This window comes from Pholis gunnellus, assembly GCF_910591455.1.
Source record: "Pholis gunnellus genome assembly, chromosome: 4".
In the NCBI taxonomy this organism is placed as follows: domain Eukaryota; kingdom Metazoa; phylum Chordata; class Actinopteri; order Perciformes; family Pholidae; genus Pholis; species Pholis gunnellus.
Genome location: NC_136530.1, coordinates 19,475,944 through 19,496,764, shown reverse-complemented (window position 1 = coordinate 19,496,764; position 20,821 = coordinate 19,475,944). Strand labels below are relative to the sequence as shown.

At 41.2% G+C, this 20,821-nt stretch overlaps 1 protein-coding gene across 1 annotated transcript in view; it reads right to left on the bottom strand.

Annotated features, from left to right (window-relative positions):
• LOC306695339 (BMP/retinoic acid-inducible neural-specific protein 3-like) overlaps nucleotides 1-19,313 on the bottom strand; it is a gene marked incomplete at both ends in the record, with an annotated part of 42,683 nt that extends 23,370 nt beyond the window's left edge. The window contains 3 exons of the mRNA XM_079158564.1: nucleotides 1,859-2,043; nucleotides 3,651-3,841; nucleotides 19,060-19,313. Coding sequence (XP_079014690.1) covers nucleotides 1,859-2,043; nucleotides 3,651-3,841; nucleotides 19,060-19,313 — 630 coding nt within the window. The remainder of the gene's footprint in view (nucleotides 1-1,858; nucleotides 2,044-3,650; nucleotides 3,842-19,059) is intronic.
• Between the last annotated feature and the right edge of the window lie 1,508 nt (nucleotides 19,314-20,821).

The following is a 20,821-nucleotide window of genomic DNA, read 5'->3' as shown; positions in this document are numbered from 1 at the left end:
TGGAAGGACAAAACAAAAACATTGCACTTCAACACGAAAGACCACTGTTTGTCACTTTCTATTGAAAATGGGAAACAATCATTCCTTCGACTTTATTAATTTGTTATTACTGAACAATGACGATGAAGCTGTACTCTAACCTTAATGAAGTAGTTTTAAATTAAATCTCAATATATCCCAAACCAAGTCAGTTTTTGGTCAGTTTTTTTTAAAAAGAAATTTTTAACGATTTTGGGAGGCAGTGACAAGCAATGCTGTCCTCTTGATAGTGAGCAAATTCTTTCCAGAGAGCGTAGAAAAGCAGCATGCTCTATTTGTTCTTGTTAGTGTCGCAAAAACTGAGGAATTTGGCTGTGGTGGTACCGAGTGAGTTCAAGAGACATCTTAAGAAGAATCCCTTTAGTGCTTCAAGTAAGCAGAGGTAAATGAAAAACTGAATTAATACATGTTGTCATGAGCTCTTACGTTTGAACATAAATTATTAATACTTGTTAGCCAATTAGGACAAATATGCTTAATTTAATGTATCGTAAATATGAAGCACTCTGTTAGCATAGCATTAAAAGAAACAAGGGGAAGGCAGTTTCCTGGTTTTAATAAAAAAGAAAAACAGTAAAACCACTGCGGTCACATTTTGCCCAATGCTTTTCAGATCTAATGCGCAGTAAATTTACTAAGTAGCAGAGATTTTCTTAAGAGAGGTTTTCTCTCGATAATTTTCCCTTTTAGCGCCGTGGACATATTTATTTGGAGGAGTTGTTGCTCCTTAAGTGACCCGAGGTAACCTATGAAACTATCACTACTGCCGCTGGGCTTTTGGCTGGAACATTACGTGACTTCTTAAAATGCATTCACTTTGAAGGGTTCATTAATTAAAAATGGAAGTTCATCATTCCCTATAGAGGGTTCAGTCTGCTTTATGTCCTTAAGATTATGCTTTATTGGTCTGCAACATGATGACATTCTGCATATGAAGCAGGACAGGGTAGCCCATGGAGGGCCTGTTGATGGGTCGCCAACCGCATACAGTAATTGGTAGTAAGTGGAAAGTACTTGGCAAGTACTTTCCACTGTAGAGGGATTTTCTTAATTTGTTCCAATATTTTTTTCCCAGAGGAAAGCACAAGCAACATTGTTGTCTCAAAAACATGAGCTCATAAACAGCAAAAACATATGTTTTGTTTACTGTAGACAATATTTAGTTTTTTTTGTCGTCTTTGTGTCTAGTCCAAGCAGCATCAAAGGCTTCTATCAGAATAATTAACAAAGCTGTAAAACTACAAACCAACTATGTGGACGCTAAAGCATTCATTAGCGCAGCAGGTCTGCATGCACCGTCAAACAATATGAGTCAATATTTCAAAGTAAATGCTGTTGTCATTATATTGTTTTGTATACACTGCAGTGTCTTGTAGGTCAGTAATTTAATAACTATGTCTATAATGTTTGTCAGTAAAAATATAATGGTTAAAGGGCTGTAAGCTGAATCCTAAAGACTAAAGGAGGAGACTGAATCCACAGAGGCCAAAAAAATAAATAAAAATGGACGCTGATTAGGAGGCAATTATTGCTGGTCTCATTAAAATGAGCTAAACCTGCTGATTGTAGGGTTTCTATACAAGTGCTACATACTGGCCATGATTTCATTAATTCTTTAGTGAGTGAGCTAATCAAGACCACTTCCATGTTTTGAAAAATGAAATAATTACGTTTATCCACTGAAACAGAAGCTAATTCAAACGATGTCCCCATGGAATGGCTGTACATGGGGAAAAAAAAGAAAATCCAACAATGGTGGCAATTTAAATCTCCGGCAAATGAGTACCTGTTCTTTTTGACTGAGCGGCGAGCTTTTTACCTTGATGGCAGTGGAGGCGATCTGGATGTGGTGCAGCTTGTGCAGGGTGCTCTCCCTGTCGATGAAGTAGGAGGCAGCCAGCTGGTGCAGAGCTTCCAGAGTCACAGCTGTGCCATTGGATTCACTCACTTCAGAGGTCCGACTCAACTTCCGCTTGTCCACAAAGATCATTAATGACTCTTCCCCTATGAATACGCACACAGACACATACGCACACTTCATTAATGACTCATCCCCTGCGAACGTGGACCCACAAAATGTTCTCAGTGATAAATATTAACCCATTAACACCTGCCAGCGCTCATTATACAGTCACGTAAGCAGATAAATTGAGCCACAAAAATCGAGATGCTCCGTGGAACAATCCAAACAGAGCCAAAGTCTTAAGAGGACGATGTATTGACAAGCGGTGGAAAGAGTGAAAGATCGATGGAAAAATCCTTTCTAACAGCATTAGGTTTTATGGGGAATGTGTTTTTAATTTGGAGAGGCATTAGAACAAACATACAGTACATTGGGCATAGATAAAGGTTAGCACTTGTCTCCACCACAGTGTGAAGAGAAAATTACCCATTTTAATAACTCACTTTGTCGATTATTGACTCCTGCAATCTGTCAACAACCATGCGTATCCAATACTAATAAAATTACAGGTATACGGCAGTATAATTATCTTAATAATATTGCAACAAGCAAAACAATAGGGTTATTCCTTTGGAAACAGATTAACTTGCAATACTAGCAATATTTGTTTTAGTTTTTTTTTAATAAATATTTTATAACAAGTGATCACAGTTTCTCAATATGTATTGATTTGAAAAAAAAATGCTAGATAAAGCACCTGCACATTGCAGATAGAAAAACGACCTATACATATATATGCCTTAACACTGGTCTCAGGCAAGGTTATATTAGGCCATGCTTTAACTGATGCACTTTTTTAATTGCAACTCATGATGCACTCGATTGCCTTTCCAATCTATTTTAAATACTGTTGGTATTCATCACTGCTTTGAGAGTTTGTGCACAAGAGACAAGGGATGAAAAGAGCCGGCAGAGGAGCTGAGAGAAGATTGTGCAGCAGATAGCCACAGGAGCTTTGCTGCGCACTACAGTTGTCTGGCTAACTTACATCTATTGTTGTGGAGGATCCACTGACATTTCTGTTTAACAACTCCAAACATAGATTTTAGATTTAGAAATCAGGGAATATGTGCTTAAACAAGCACAAATAACCCCATAGTCACAGCTGAGACAGCATTTAATCAAATATTTAGTTGTTTGAGCACACAACAAAGATTTCTTTTCAAAGATTACTCTCATGACAATTCCCCTTCATTTGACAGCTGACAGTCTACAGCCATAAGGATGGACAAGTAGAGAAAGTTACCAATTTAGAACACGGTGGTCCGGAATATGAGCTGCTATTATATTCAAGAAATAAAAGTCCCTTGAGCCCTTTCTACTTTTTTGATGCATATTCATTACATAGTTCTTCTTAAAATGTTATCGCTGCCTTACTGTGATGTTTCAATGGGTGTTGGACTGGAGAAGTTCAGAGGTCACCAAAGTAAAGATCTCGAGAGTTAAACAATTAATAAATGCAGTTTAATTGCATTTTGTTTCACTCACTATGGAAGTAAGACCCTGGTTCCCCAAATTGCAACACTGGTTAATTTCCTCAACATGTTTGTTTTGGGTTTGGGCCACATGGGTGCCCTAAATCACCGTTAAACACTTCCTTTTCCCTCGTGTTAAGGTAGGTTAATAAAAGCAAGCATCATTTATTTACCTCCTAGTGTAGCGGAGAGCAGAAAGTGGGTTCCGTATTTCCTGATAATGTTGTCAGTGATGGCGCTGAGGCTGGGCCTCCTGCCCAGCTGCCTAATGGTCTGGTGGAACTCGGGGTCCAGCGGCAAGGAAAAGCCATTGTTCTCTTGTCTCTCCAGGGCCAAGCTGTTCACCTTCCAGCGGCCAAACTCCCTGCAATGTCACAGAAACACATGCTAAGAGTAAGCAAAAGACACATATGAATGCTGCATTCGGGTCCAACAGAAATCCCACATTATAGATGCAATGCAAAGAATAAATGCACCAAAGTCTATCTGAAATAGTTGTTTTCTGCTTCTTGAAAAGGAGGAAAATGGAGCACATTGTTGTGATTTAAAGTAGACAAGGCACAGCTTGTGTCCCTCACAAGGAGGCAGTAAAGGATGTTGTCTGCAAGACCTCAAAGGGAGTCTTGTGTGCCACTTTTTAGAATGTAAATGGAAAACAATGTTTTTATCCGTGGTGCAAAGCAATTCACATGAGAAGTTAAATTGTAGACAAATACTACGGATACAAAAATAACATACAAATGTCAAACATCTTCATTATAGTGTGTTAAAACATCTTTTTATGGTTATTTGTTTTCCGCTTATGAAAGCTATATAAAAAGGGACTTAAAGGTGTTGCTGATGAATAGTCTCATGCTATTTCTACCTCCTGCTCGCAGGATTGCTTTGCACCATAGCGAAAAACATTGTAATTCTCCAGCGATTTTCAATAATAGCGCAATCTTGTCTCATCTCGAGTCACTATCGGAGACTCCGCGGTTGGACGGGCTGTAATCATGGATGGAGTCTTGCTGCTTTCGGGGCCTCTTTTGGAGGGAACAGGCTTCATCTGAAGTCGTTTGATATTCAGCCTAGCCTTGGAGCATGCCAGCTGCCTTTATCTACCAATTGCAGACTGAGTGCTGCTGCTTGATGCATAGATTAGCGCCATTGAAATGCAGCTGGTAGAAACATGGTTCTACCTCTACCTAGCAGGGGAGAAATTGAAGGCCTTTCAATTATTGTTTGCTTGGTGGTTACTTGTCTTTTGGGAAAAGGACCTCACATCGGACAGGAATTTTGAGTTTGACTGTGCTTTGTAAGGCTGCAATAGGTGAGATTAGCATGCGAAAACACACCATGTTGTTTTAAAGAGTGGCTGCAACACAAAAACATACCCCTTCTCAGAAGAAACGATCAAATACTTTGTTGATTGTATTTGTAACAACTGTAATCAAGTTAGAATGTATTCAGTCGACACTCAACCATTCAATCGATGTTTTTATTATCTTGATGTGAATATACAAAGATGCAGTCTGGAAGATGTTGAAACAAGGCAGACTGGCAGCCACCACCCATCTTAATTTTCTGCAATTTTGGATACCAATTCTACAGTCTATTGGTCAATTTGACCGTTTCCTGTAAACTGAAACAAAGAAATTCCTAACATAAAAGGGCCAACAATATTTATATATATATATATATATATATATATATATATATATATATATATATATATATATATATATATATATATATATATATATATATACAAAAGATTTGGAGCAACATTAACATTCATTTGGAGTTGTGTTTCTGTCAACTGAATGAGTGAAAGTCAAAGTATAAACTTGCCTTTAAACTCGTGTTTGGTCTCTACCAACTCCTGAGAAAATATCTGGCTTATTAGCTGCTATTTGCTCCATTTTATTCACCAGCTAGTTGCTATCTCTGCAGTTTGATGATGGGCAGGCAGTGTACAGTGAGTTCATCAGAGCTTGTTTGCTGGAAACAGCTCCCCGCTACTGCTGTAAACAGGACTGATGAGGGCACTGCGACCGAACCATACAGTAAATGTGACGCAAAATAACAACAATGAGCTAAAGGTGTTGACGTGTGAGTTGCAGTTAGGTAATAATTATCCGTAGGTTGATTTATTAGTTAAGGTTAGATAGGCATGGTATCTCTTAAATCAGGTACAATAAATTGTAATTTTTGTTTTCCTTAAAACTTAAAATGTGTCAGGTATTTCATTCCCTGGATTAGCCCCCCAAAAAAGACATTCCCATCACGTTATTATATCTATATGGATTCACAATTGATTTTTCAGAAAATGTGCAATAAGCCAGTGACTATTTTCAATTTCATCAGCATTACGTTATCTAAATCACCAACCCCTTGTAGCATCCTGTGCATACAAATCACCATCTACTGTGAATGCAAGATGGCTCTCAAGAGCACAAGTGATACTGTAGCTTCAACACAGTTTTACAGCATAATACTTACAACCACTGCATGCTTGAAAAGCCTTATATGGTTTCTGAGGAATAAAAATCCTCAAACCATTAAAAATGTCTTCAAACACTGCTTGCACCTTCTCTTTTGCAAAGGTGCAAATGGGAACTCTGGGTTCCCTGATGTCTGTCCCTCTCTTACATACATAAAACCCTAAAGACACACACCAACTCCCTCATGCAAAGACACTTGGCCACACACATGCATTCACACACCCTGCAGCTGCAAACATCTAAACAAAGCTGCCCTTGCTGCAACAACTCTGCTATCGCCCAGAATATCCCAGAGCCCCCATGGGTGCGGGCCAGCTGCCAATCAATTTCTCACCAATAACAATGACCCCCTGAGAAAAATACAAAACTGAAAACAGCTCATTAAGGCCCGTTTCATGTCTGTGTTTCCCTATAACGAGCGTCCATTAGTGTTTCTATGCGTCCGCTGGGGCCGGCTGAAGAACGGCGTCGCGGAAAGAGAAAGACGACACAAAGCCTCGCTATGCTGCTCGCTGATAGACATATATGACTGGTGCCACCGCTAAACTGAAGGATACAGCGTCGAAGACTTCAATTCAACCTCAAAAACCTGCACGCCACGCACATACAGACAAAAAAACTGATTTTGTGTTTCATGAAAGACTGCAGGTTTATTTCATCATTTTCATCTTTAACTCCTCTCAGATTCACACACACACACACACACACACATACAGGTTTGTTTCACGCTGCAGCCCCCCCCCCCCAAGGAGCTACAGGGGCCGGGATCAGAGCGGGGGAGTCTTATTCTGCTACCTGTCTGTCACAGCCCAGGTGTCTCAGATCCATCACAGCGTACAGGCAGCCTGAGGGTGCCGCTTGGTGCCCAACATAACAAATCAAGGAATCAACGCGGTGAATAACCTGCTGACGCAGTCGAAACACGCTATACCGAGCATAGCAACGCAGATTGTGTCAGTTCAGAACAGTGTTTGACTGAGCAGGCTCAGTGAGTGTCTACTATTGCTGATGTTATCTCTTGAGGCATGTCAACAGGAACATTATCGTGAGAAAATGAAATGCTACACACGTGGCACATCATGGTGTAGCTTAATAACAAGAGGGCACACGCTAAATCAATTTTCAATCTAAAAATGTAAAACTGCCATGAAGCTCAAAGGAGCCTTGTGCAGTGCAGTTAAAAGATCACAGCTATAGAATACAAGCGACACGGTTATTACTTTCATTTATTTATTTTGTTGCTTTTTTTTCAAGCACCAAGTAATGTCCAATCAGAATTTTATACTGGAACTGTATTGAAAGTGATATTGTATACCAAAGTAACAATCACAGTGGCACTAACCCACATGCACTATTGGTTAGCTCAGCCTCAATGTCATCATTCTTCGGGAAAAATACCCAAGGGTGTGTCTATATAAAGGCCTTCTGCCGGGTGAAATCCCAACCCCTTTGGTTCATAAAAAGCCCGTAAGCTATGTTAAGACTGCTTCATAATTCTGTTAAATGACTGGAAACCACACATAGCCACACCACAGCCTTTAAGATTTAAAGATATGAGACCCTACGATGGAGTGGAAAACGCAGGCTGTACGAACATGCTTAATGCTATTGAGCCCCGTGACACCACTCCTTCACAAGCCCATTTCCCCAGACCATAATTCCTGCTTTGTAAAAGAAAACAAAAGCCCAAACAGAGAATCAAATGTCCGAAGCACCCGCTGTTCCTTTGAAAACAGATGGCTGGACGTCACGGACTACACAAAGCTACCTGACTGTAACGACACAGTACCTCAATGCTGAATGGGAGATGAAGAGCCATGTTCTTCAGACACGCCGCCTTGAGAGTCTCACCAGCGAGGATTTGGTATTTCTGCTTTTTTGCTGTATTGAAAACGACCCCTCCCTTCCACTAGGGGTCTATGTCCTGTTTGTCTTTCTGGTTGTTGCTAATCAGCTGCCAACACACACCTGAGCCTGGTGGGAGTGCCAGGTATAAAGGCCCCAAAGAGGCTCCTCCTCTTTGGCTCCTCTCCTCTCCGACTCGCCGAGGCCGACACGGCTGCCGCTTCATTTGATTGATTGTTGGTTTAGTTTAGTGTGTTTATTTGTTCGTTAAATAAATGTCTATTTATTAGTTTTATCACTCGTCTTGTCTCCGTTATGTTGCAGCCTTTGAGCCAGGTCGTAACACTGACATCACTGGCGTCATGTGAGGAACTGAAGTAATGAGTGATGCATAACCCGAACCTCTGTAACACGGAAAATGAGATTGCACAGAATACTGACACCCACTGAAACTGTCTCAAATGAAATTGTGTGAGGTAAAAATGTAAAACTGTTTCCTCTACGGGTTGCATATGTGCACACCTTTTCCTGACCTGCAACTCGATTATCTTTTATATAAAGATATATACGTATCAAAATACTGCACGCTAATTAGTCTAGCATGAATGACCTCAATGACTTCTGTTATGCTGGTGACTCAGTCAGGCTTGTGTTATGGGAGCTGTATTTATCATTCAGAGCATTAATATAGCAGGCATTTGAACACCTTCATAAGAACATTGGAATGTTCCAGAGAAAGAAATTGAGGGATGATTACCTCTGAGGGCATTTTACTTCCATCTCTCATTTCCTCGCTGCTTTACTCAGGTATTGTATGTTGACTTTACAGCAGTTAGGTCCAGACTATTGCTTTAAATACCAAAAACTCTGGATTCAAACTGTGATTTACAAAGCAAATGCACAATATTTACGTAATGGAAGAACTGCGGATTGCAAAACAGGCATTGTTTTACTTATATTCTGATGTAATTACTTCACATTTCTGTTGAGCCATATCAGTTGTTTAATGGGGAGGAAGTTAATTAAATTACTTGAGTGCCTCGGAATATAAATTTCGTCTCTGACTTTATGCAGTATTGACATTTTATTTAAATAACATCTTTGAATTTCATTGCTCATAAGAGTTTTGTTTTGCCGCAGTTAGTTTTAGACAGGTAACATAATTGCTGGTCAGATTATGCCCACTGGCAACATTTTTCCCACTTAGTATTACTGTGAGGAACTTTTAACTGGTTACGAAACAGTCTCAATTTAATAACAATGCCTCTATATGATCTACAAAAGTAAACGAAACCATAAAGGACAAGATTGGCTTTCTATATAGTTATTCGTAATGCTCGTCATCGTTGCCACTGTGCAAAATAAGAAAAAAAGAATGCAGGTTCAAGAAAGTCCTTCAACCTCAACTCCAGTGGGGCCTCCAGCAGTGATCAGCCCACCGCGGACAGACCCAGGGCCGGCTTCCCTGCATAGCTCTGGCTGGAGAGGAGATATCCACCGCGGCTCCTCCTTCAGCCAGCAGCAGAGCTTTGCTACGCTGCTCCGCCGGTTCAGCAGGGAGCCAACACCGACACCGCGCTGCTAGAGACCCAGGCCGCATTGAGGGAAGGGAGGCATGGGAGAACCAGGACTGCACAGGGGGCAGATAGTCAGACCCCTGCTGCAGTACAATGGGAGGTTTTCAAAACAGAATCTGGTGCTATTGCCGATTACCGCATTTGTCCAGAGGAACCAAAAGAAACTGTATCCAGTCTAGTATTACCTCACTGTTGACTTTTTCAATATTTAAGGACCCTAGTGTTTCTCTAATTCTAACCTAGTGCTGTGAGTGCCAAAACAATACTATGAATATAAATATGCTATCGACAAACTAGTACCAGATATGTTAAGAATCAACATTTTGTAACTTGCCAGATATGGTAATTGACAATATTTACAAAATGCATATCCGGGCAGCATTATATATTTTTTAAAGTAGTAGTAGTGAAACATAATTTCCAGGAGATCTGGAACATCTATAATCCGCTGCTACAAAACACTTTTGTTTTAGACAAATGCATGTTTCAAAATAAATAAAAGGTCTGGATTGACTACATTAGTTAATGAAGATAACACAGGGAAATAGGCAAAAGAATGGCATCTGATGAAAGAAAACCATGTGTAATGTAAATGGATCACATAGTTGTTGTTTGGATGCACAAATAATGGTGAACCCCCCCCCCCAAAAATAAGATAAAAAGAATCTAGCCTACCTTACCGTGATAGACAAACATTTGCTTACCATCAAAAAGACCCCAGCAAGAACATGTGTGTGTGTGTATGTGTGTGTAGTTGGGTTACCCCAGATACCAAAATAACCCGTTGTGCAAAACAGTTGGTTGACTCAATGTTATTTCAAGGACCTCCCCAAAGAGAATTGTGCAAATTGAGAGAAAAGTCCTTCATGCTTCATTTAGGAAAATACAGCAAATGCTGTTTATTGGAAGACCTTGCAAGCAAACTTAACTTTGTTCTTTTCTTGCTTTAATCTGATGTGAAATTGATCTTTCTGAATATGCATGTGCCATTAGCAACGTGCACAATATTTTAGAAATGAACAATAAATTCCACACGTCTGCATTTTCCTGAAAGTCACCTTCATAGTGGAATACATGAACTTTGTTAATTGAGCTTCTGATGATAAAGAGGAGAGCTGGAGATGAAAATGGGGGAGAAAAGATGGAGAGACTTGTCTTTTAGTAATCCACCCACGGAGGAGACCAACAGGGAACGAAAGCGAGATCAAGACGAGGGAAGAGAGTGTAATGATGTACTTAATAGCTGCTGGTTGTGAACGCGCCACCAACAGTTTTTCCAACAACATCAAACAAACATCAGACCATTAATTTGAGAAAACCCTATTAAACCAGCCGAGAGGTCCTTTAAACAAGACCGCACACTGTTTCATGCTCATTTAGTTTTTTCCTGCCTTTGATGCTTCTTTGTGTTACCCAACTATGCATTTCAAATAATCTTTAACTACCTAAGACTGCATGTGACCATCGCCACGGACATTATAAAACTCCACTAGAGGATCAGGATGAAACTCCCCTGGTTGCTGAGTGCTGCTATAATGATTTTCTTTAACTTTGGACAGAGACATTTCCGTCGTTTAGCCCTGCTTCCAATCTTTATGTTAAGTTGATTGATTGTTTGAATTAAAAAACTATTTAAAAAAAAAGCCGAAGCTATATATTTCTCGGCAAGAAAGTAAATAAACGTATTTCCCAATAAGCCCAAGTATTTATTTAAAGGATAGGCTTGACTGTAGGAGATGGGAAGCATTAACAGGCGTTATCAGCTTAATAGATGTTGGTTACAGGGTTGATCACCAAAATTAATACAAGACGATTGCCACCTCCAGTGGTCGCAGTAATTATGAGGCGAGTATAGGAGGAAGTCAGGTGACAAAGCGAGGAGGTTGGGGCAGATGGATGCGTCAAACAAACACGACCAGCTTTCATGTCCCGTGCGAAACCATAACTCAACATGTTGATTTTTTTTTTTTTCATGTAAGCAACTTAGGTAATGTAACAAGTGTAAGCCATTCATGCTTTACCGTCATTAATCAGCTGCTTGGCTACCAGATGAGCAACAATCGCATGTGTACAATGGTACACAGTGGCCTTAATAACCTCACTAATTGCTCTGTTGACATGCTGCTCGCTGCTTCAGCCCTCTGCACCGCCTCAAGCTCCTCCTCAGTATACATTATGATGTTGGTATTGTTGGTGTGTGAGTGTGTGTGTGGTGAGCAAAACCACCTTGTTACTCTGATTCTTTGAGAAGCTCACTCAAGGAACGGGGCCTTCGGCACCAAACGGTATAACTATTTGCTATAAATGGTCACTTCCTTGACTTGAATGTGTCTGACTGGACTGATTACTGGTTTTTATTTCCAAACCAAAACCATTTTGAAATACTTTACATCATTTTAAATGAACTCTTTATATACAATGGTGGCTCTCTCTTTTTTTCCTTTAGCAGAGCTTTAACAATTGTGTTTTTCTTGGGAGAACAGGAAAACAACTGCATGCAATTTGACCATATTTTAGCACACAGAGGCCATTCAAACTTAAGCCAGTTTTGTGAAACTGTGAAATATATAGTGTGCAGCGTGAAAAACATACAGCTAAAATGTTGTAGGAGGGTGAGTTTAGTTAAAAAAAAACAATTGCTTTATTGATTTGTAGCTGCTATGAATATCACAGCAGCTCTGATAACCGAAAGCAAGGGCAGGTCGGAGCGAGAGAAACAGAGGGAGCGAGACAGAGAGAGAGAAAGAGAGCTTGATTTACAGGAGGGTTTGCTGACATGAGGACTGCTGATCCCTTTTGTACCGCTATTTGTCATAACACTGTTGACAAGAGACTACTCTTCACACAGAAAACAAGGAAGGCCTGGAATCACATTGTGTACATAATGAGGCATGCACATACTGTTAATACACGCTGTGCATACACACTCATCCTCACAAACACACACACACAAACAAACAGAACAGAGGATAGAAGAGCCACCAGCTACGCCAAATCCTGCTGTCGCTTTCTGTCAATGACATGCCTGCATGGGCTTTTTAAAATGATAATCACTGTAGCTGCAAACAAAGTGTCACCACTTATGTGCCTAAGCTCTATTTTTCTATTACACACTTAGTTGTGTAACACTTTAACAGTTGATATGCTTTGACATGCTTTTTTTTTTTTTTTTTAATCTGGTCTTATTTTTGAGTTCATCATTCCTCCCAGTTATGATCCCATTGTGCAATGTTATCATTCTTTGTTGAACTGCATACAGCACGTGCCTGGACCACAATGTTGCTTTTCATAATATAATTGACATTTAAAATAGTTTGGTTAGTACTTTTAACATTTGCTTTTGTTTTCTGATTCTAATAAAATGTATCATAATGCACAGAAGTGATGATCAAAAGCTTGGAGATGGTGTTTGTAGTTTGAAGGTTTATAAGACTTTGTTGCAAAGGCGTCATGAAATGTCTCTATATGTCTTTATATCTTTGTGAAGACATAACAAAACACAATAAACTGTGCTATGAATAGTCTTTATTTAAGGCCAGATTCTGCTTTTGTGATGTAAAAATCTTGCTGAACTATAAGTAGTTCTTCAGGGGACAAAACAACCTACCCTACACCAATGATGATAGCTCACGCCATCTGTATAAAATAAAGCCAAACATGGATGCAGAGGCTCTCTTTCATAGAAGCTGCTTCCGCCGACCTCTGGCCCTGATAACTCCCCCATCACACACTTGTCAGAAGCCATAAGCTCCGCGCTTGGTGAAGTCCTCGTCACTGCCATCGCTGCTGGTGAATAGGAGGCTGCTCTGCTTCTGTCCTGGAGACACATTCAACCTCTGAGTGGAGGACGATGGACTTGTCTCCACCACAGCTCTGTCATTGAACAAGGCGTTCATGCATGAGAGGAAACTGCAGTTCGATGAAAAACTGGCTCTCGGGATGCACTCCTTCTCTCTCTGGGTCTGTTTTGCTGTGTGTTTGCAATCAATCTTCACCATAATAATTTCCAGACGCTAACATATTGATTCTAAACTAACAAAACCATTGCACTGAGGATCAACTGCCGTCTACCTTCAACAGCATTGCACATTGTGCAGAACAAGGTCAGATTGGATTTGGTTACGTGTGCAAGGAAAGTGGCGGGTCAGAGGAAAAGTGCTGTAATGTGATGTGCATTTAAAAAAAACACATCGCCAACAATAAATGAAGTGTGAAATGAACCTGCATCGGCTAATTGTTTATGGTAATTATACCAAGGCAGAATAGTCAAAGAGTTTGATTTTATTTACATTTTTGTACTTGCCCAGAAATCAAATTATCCCCAAATTGCTTGAAATAAGTGCAAAACAAGCAACTGAGTCGCCAGTTCACCTGTCAGGAAGAGTTACTGTAGCAGCCACAATGTTGCGTGCATTGCCGTGGACACGTGCGCCACTTTCCCAGGAAGTTTCCACTGCATCAATTAGTTTCGCTGCTAGGTTCTCAGCTATGTGTCTGCCTGGCACACTTTGTCAGGGCTTCCATGTATTGCAAGCCCGGCTTGACATTAGCGAGTGTCCGGGCTCTCGAGAGCGAGAGAGCGAGAGCGAGAGAGAGAGAGCACGTATGAGGTTATCGGTAATGTTTTGCCGTGAACGTAGCAGTGCAGTGTCGGTAAACATTATTTATCGGTGGATAAACGCTACAACTCCTCAAGGCCCAAGCCAAGTTCTGGTGCCTTGCTTGACACCTGCGGATTAAAGTGAATGGTGTTAGCCCCGAAGTTAGCAAAATCTTGGGCTCAAATCCAGTAGTTTCGCCCCGCTTAAAAAATTCTTGTTGACGATTAACTATTAAACCCTAGTTTCCACAGTCCGTGACCCGTTCTCTGGTGATGCAAAAAATGAAGGCAAACTTTCCAACAAGTCCTCCAAAGTAAACAATGAACTTGGTTTATCATTGCCTTTCAAAGGGATATATTGATCTGGCGTCCCAACCTGTTTGTCAGTACCTTACAAAACCATTACAAAGTGGCTGATGTGAAAGTTTGCTTTGTTTAGGCACAAACACTACTTGGTTAGGTTTAGGGAAATATGAGGGTGATGGTTTAAAGAAGACAATTTTAACCTTTTATGTTGCAGGTAAAGGTCAAACCCAACTGTCCTCCCTGACCTTTTTGATATGAGGTTGTGATGTGCTACATCACACCTCGCATCCAAGAGTAATATTCTCAAGGATGCTTTTGGTCTGGGCATTACCGCCACCAATTAGCACACCATCATTCTGCATGGAGAGATCTAAAAGTATATCCATGAAGTCACTCCACCCTAGACATTTTTCGTGAAGAAATTGAGCTGTCCCTTTTGATTTGACAACACATGGGATGCGCTGGTGAGCATGCAGTCTCAGACTTCCTATACATTTGGTGACAGATTTTAGAATTTTATAATTTGTATTATTTTTATCCTTCTGAGAGAAAAACGCCATCGATTAACCAGTGGACTACAGGAGGATGCCGCCGGGTGATAGGATGGAGAGCTCGGCTTTGCTAATGCAGCCTTGGGCCTCGCTGCCTCAGCTGTTCGGGCTGGACCCACAGCGGGACCACTGTGGCGTGCGGCAGCCAACGTGATGCTGCAATTCGCTCACCCCGGGACTGGATTCCGGTGTGGCCGACGGACTGTGGCGCACCGCTCAACCCCCCTTGGACTGACAGGCTTCTAGTGACACATCACACACACTCTCAAAAACATTGACAATGGACCCGTCTGTGAAAGACACGAATATCCAAATCCCAATATTGAAAACTAAATACGTGCCCAAGGAACACATATCCGAAGAGTCAAATATTCGGGTCCAGCCCTAATTGTAAGATCACACCTCTGCAGTCTATTCTCACAAATATGTTTGCATGTAATTGAAACACTAATCACTCCATAATTACAATAGACTACTGCTCACATCACACCATGACAATGTAATCGCCAGTGGGCGGACAGGAGAAAGGAGAAGAAAACACGGGCGATGAGGCGTGATATAAAAGTTATGGCCCATGAATAAGAAGAAAGGAGGAGCTGACATTTTGACTAATATGTTGCTGTCTGTGGAAATGGCTCGACTACAGAACTCATGGAGCAAAAGCTTCTTGAGTTCCCAAGAACGATTTCGCAACCCCACAAGCTCCTAAATTATTAAATGAAACATGCTTTTGTTCATTTTACATCCATTTCCACCTCTGATGCGTGTGTGGGAGCTGCAACTGCAGAAGCATATTTCTAATTTGAACTTGTGCTATCAGCGTGAACAAGAAGCGCATTCAATAAAGAAATGCTGTTAACTGATACAGTCTCTTTCAGATGTACCCAGGTGTATATGGTGGACGAGGAAACATGCAACCAGCTGACTGCTCTCGGTCTAAAATAAAAAAAGACATAAAGCTTTTAGGAGATTTTCCATCCTCGCCAGGAGAAGACAAAGAATGAAATAATTAAATAAATAAATTGCTGAGGAAGTGATGTTATTCGTGCTTTTCGAAAAAACCTCCATTATGACCGACATAACAGGTGCAATTTCAGCCAAAGTAATATTGTTAAGTGCCTCCTTTTCCTGTTTTTCACTGCGTTGGAATCCGCTGAATCCATTAATTCATTGCTTCACCTCTTTCTCTTTCTCTCTTTGTGTCTTGGATGACTTGCAGTTTGAAAATGACATCTTTTACGATGATTCACTTTACACCACTGTGACAGCAAGCTGTAATTCTCTAAGCTTTTAAATCTGTCCTATTTAACGCAGTCCGGACAGAAGTTGAAAGGTTGTTAGTGTAAAAATCTAACACTTTAAAACTCCTTCTCTGATTAATACTCCATTCAAATTTCCATTTTTAAAATCATGATTAGAAATGTCTACAAACCGTTCCGGTTCAGTGACCAGCCAGCAGGGGGGGATAAAGCTCTGGTTCCTCTCATGTCACCTCCTCTGTACTAAAACTCCTCCAGTCCCCCTTCCCCCGCTTCATCCCCGACTCCCTCTCTTCTGCCCCCTGACGGGAAAGGCCAACTGAGCTCTGGAGAATATTTATGAGCGAGGGAGAGCAATTGGTTTGAGATCATTCGACAAGGGAGGGAGGGAGAGAAAGAACATGGGGGCGGTGAGAGGAACCGAGACAAAAAAAAAAGGAAAATAGAGATAGACGTGGAGATAAAGGCAGAGGTTGAATTTTTATGTTTTTATTAAAACTCCTTTTAACCTGGTGGTTAATTAAAATTAATTACTTATTCCACTGTCTCTATCTCAGTATGCGTATGTGCTTGCATACATATAGGATGAGTCTTTCTACAGCTGCAAGGACCAAAAATGTGCACAAGCATAGAGGAAAACAATTCAACCGAAGGGTATTTTGGCTTCTCCTCAGTTCTACGAGGGACCAGTTTGGGTTTTGGACTCTGATTGCAACACGTAGCGGTGACCATTCAAGAGCCAATAATAAGACTTTTACAGTACCATAAAGGGTCGTAACGTGTCTGCAAGAAGCAGAACAGTGTTGGGGATCAATACGAACGACCCAAAGTCTTTTTTTTTACCCAGATTTCTCTGGCTTTCAAAATTCATGAGTCTGTTTGAGAACAAAAAAACTGCGCAGCCCGTTGCATTGTGAAGGCAGTAGAAAGGCATCTCTTCAGTTCTCAACTGGCATCCTCGACTGCTCAGCGATGAATGGCGGTGATTCGGGTGCAAGATATTTAAAGCCTGCAAAGACTTGTTATTCAAGGCAGGGAAAGCCAATGACAACGCAGGAGCATTATTCCACTTTTCGACATGGTAATATTCTGCCCCTCCACTTGAGTTTCTATTTGGCTTTTGCTCTAATTGGTCAGCTTGCTTTACTTCAGAGAAAACTGAAAAGGCCACTGCTCAAGGGGAAAAGAGGGTTTTAGACTTGTCAAACTTTCATTTCTGGATATTTGCTGACAAGGGTCAATAGTAGGTAGTGGTCATACTCAAGGTTACCGAATTTATTTAAAGTTTTGGAAATGAAATTGGTCAGACAGTGTCCGTGTGAGTTTTAGTAATGCAAAACTGTGAATCTTGTGTATGCAAATATCTGTTCCATTCTCATGCCAAGGGTGTTGTAGGAAGACAAAAACACAAGAGGGGAGAGAGGGAGGTATAGAGACATCCTGAGAGACAGCAAGAAGAGGCCAGCAGTGAGCGAGGGAGGAAGTGATGGATGTGAGGAAGCCAACAGCGCTACAGTCTCTATCTTTGCCTGGCATTGTCACTCCTGTCAGCAGCTAAATGCCAGTGTCAGTCAAACCTCTGTTCAGCTGGCATCAGCCCCTCCACTTCACGGCTACGTATGCTCCGCCAGCATCGTTCTCATCAACGGGTATCACAACACTTACCTGGCACATTACACCGCCACAAATACAAACGCTGCAAGTATGCACGCCCAGTCACGGTTTAGCTCATTGTTGTTGTTGGCTGGAAACAGTGTAGGCTACATCAATGTTTCATAAAATTAGAAAACCAACATTGTTTCCGGCCAATCTACATAAAAAAAAAGCTATTTGAAAAGGTTTCACTAGATCAGAGAAATTTCTTAACCTCTGGAGAAGCACATCACCCTCAATTCAAAAGAATAAAGTATGCAAAATCCACTTATTAGGGCAATTTGTAGAATAAACATGCACACACACATTATGTGTGTGTGTCGTTCTGCTGCCTTAAACCAACACTGAACCACCGCCTAGAACAATGTTATCAGTCTGACTGTTTAAATGCTTCAGAGGTGTTTCTATCCTGCAGAGAAAACTCTGTGTGTATGCATGTATGGATGTGTGTTGGTATTTACAACAGACAACTTACAAATGAAGAGAGCCTGCTGGGTACAATTGAGGTTTTCAGCCGTTTGTGTGTACACAAACTAAATCATTCAATTTGTATGGCTGGTGAACTTTTGGTGGACTGTGAGATGCAAGACTTAGAACTACGTCTACTTTGAAACAGCGTACATGGTGCGTACTATTTCATAGCATATATCTAATTGACAACAAAATGGGCAACTGCCTCATATCCTGTGAACTCATACAGCAGGGTTCGCATCTTGAAATACTGCCATGGAATCCTGTAATTTCTCTCTTGTCTCAAACTACGGAAGAAAAATGTTTTCCGTCGCAAGCTTTCAAACAATACCCTGCTGCTTTCGAGCGCACACCCACTATACTTCACACCACACACTTCTGAAGCCAACCTGTCTACCCACTGTCACACATCAACTAGCTCAGTCAGATATCTGTTACGTCCCGCTGCTTTGCCCAAACCCCTCCTGCGGTATCTCCACTTTGAGTTTCCACTGATATGCAGCATTCTGAGGGTTTGTATCAAACTCAAACCATATGTCTCTGCAGCCCACAAAAAAAGAGGAAGCAGCCAGTCACACCCAAAAGAAGCTGTCTCATGCAGAGCTTCCATTCGTATGCAAAACTCCACTAAGTAATCGCTTTATCCCACAGTTTTCCACCTACTGAATGTGCATCTTTCATAGTCCCAAAAAAAGTATGATGTAATATATTTCCAATGCTGTAAAAAAACGCTCATTTTCCCTACAGGCAAGGCCACAATAGAGCTTTAAGTCACTACACAACATCTCTGCATTTGGTTCATTTCACAATCAACCTTCCTCTCAGGCAACTTACCTGTATATCTTGTACTTGGTGGTGAATCCTTGTTGGTAGCGCTCTGTGAAATCAACAAACTCCTGGGAGTGGTGAAAAGGACCCTTGTCCGAAAGGAGCCAGCCCAGTGGCCCTGTGGCGCCGCTGAAGCCAGCCCCGACAGGGTCGGCCGCCCTGGCCCCTACTGACACCCAGCTCTGGAGCAGGCTTAGTGTTAACCACTTCCATAGAAACATGAGGGCCGTCAGTCTAATGGAGATGCACGGGCCACTCATGCTGCTTCCCCCGGCCCCGGTGACTCCTCATTCTCCCTGCACTCTAGATGAGTCCTGCCGGGAAGAGAAAGGGGAGGAAGAGGGAGAGGAGTTGAAGCAGGGCAGACACAGGGAACAATAAGGTTGTAATTGTGGTTTGGGGCGTGAGTGAGATATAGATAAACTGTTACTGGGTCAAAAAAGATGACAAAGGGTCATTACTTTTAGAGGTTAGAGTGTCTACATTGCTTTTAATGTAGATAATAAAGTAAATCATATATTAAAATGATTTGCTTGAAATGTAAATTGGTTGTTTGAAAAAGTGCAATGTGTCAAATTCTGTTCTTGTTTTAAAATGATGATTTTTTTTTACCTTATTTTGTAAGCCCGTGACTGCTCAGAATTAGTCCCCGCAAAATCCCCTGATAGGACCGTGAAGTTAGGTTCAGCGCATGGACGCGGCGACATTGGCAAAGGACTTTTTTTTTTGTTTTCTCGGGGATTATTATCGCCACAGATGCAAAGAGACGCACAATTTATGTGCAGCGCAACTTCAGCGAAACAGAATATGACGTCCAACCTCCTCGGAGCGCGCTCGTGTCCTCTTTTATCACAGTGGCATATTTCCGGCGGAGAGCTTCAAACGCTGCGCAATAGGTAGTGTAGGTCCAATCCAACGGAACGAGTCGCAGCGTACACGATGCGTCTGGAGCGCACAGTCTCAAGCATTCCAGTTATTAAACCAATTATTTTAACACAACAGTAGATTTTGGAATCGGTGGATGTGCAGGGACTAGTGACCACCCGCATGTGAGAAGCGACTCTGGTTGCTGCCCTCTAACTCATTTCTGCTCTTTTTTGGAAAAATCTCGGGACGCGTGCAGGGCGCACGGAATGCCGCTGACGGTGCCTGGGCTCCCAGCGCACTGAACGTGTGAATGACATTCGCTGCGCTCTCTCTCTCTCTCTCTCTCTCTCGCCCTGTACCATTCCGCCCAATATAATTTATTCAAGCACCGAGCACAATCCCGGTTGGCTGAGACGTAAATGGAGGAAGTGAGAGTATGAGGTGTTCAGAGTAAGGAGGGGGGGGGGGGGGGGTTTAGATGAGCTGATGGTCAGAGGATGCCGATGTGCTCGAGTCAGATGTCTCATTTTAAAAACCCGACAGAAGTTACCTGCTGTTGAGATTAATAATATGCTTTAATATATATCAAATATTAAAAGCAGGATGGAGAGAAAATAGAAAACGATAGAAATGAGAATGCAAATCACAAATCAATTTTACTAAAAGTGCCTTCACATTTACAATCTCATGGTTATTTAATTCACGGCAAAAACGTGTTCAAATGAATAAAAAAAAAAAAACATTTAAAGATGAAACTTCAAAATGTATTTGTGAAAAGTTGAGTTTTTCAAAAAAATGTAGAAATAGTCCTTACAATGTAATTTAATCTTGTAAATGAATATTCAAGGAATCTACTAGATGTAGAGTCAGTCTGCTAATTGTAAATTGTTAAAACAGATAT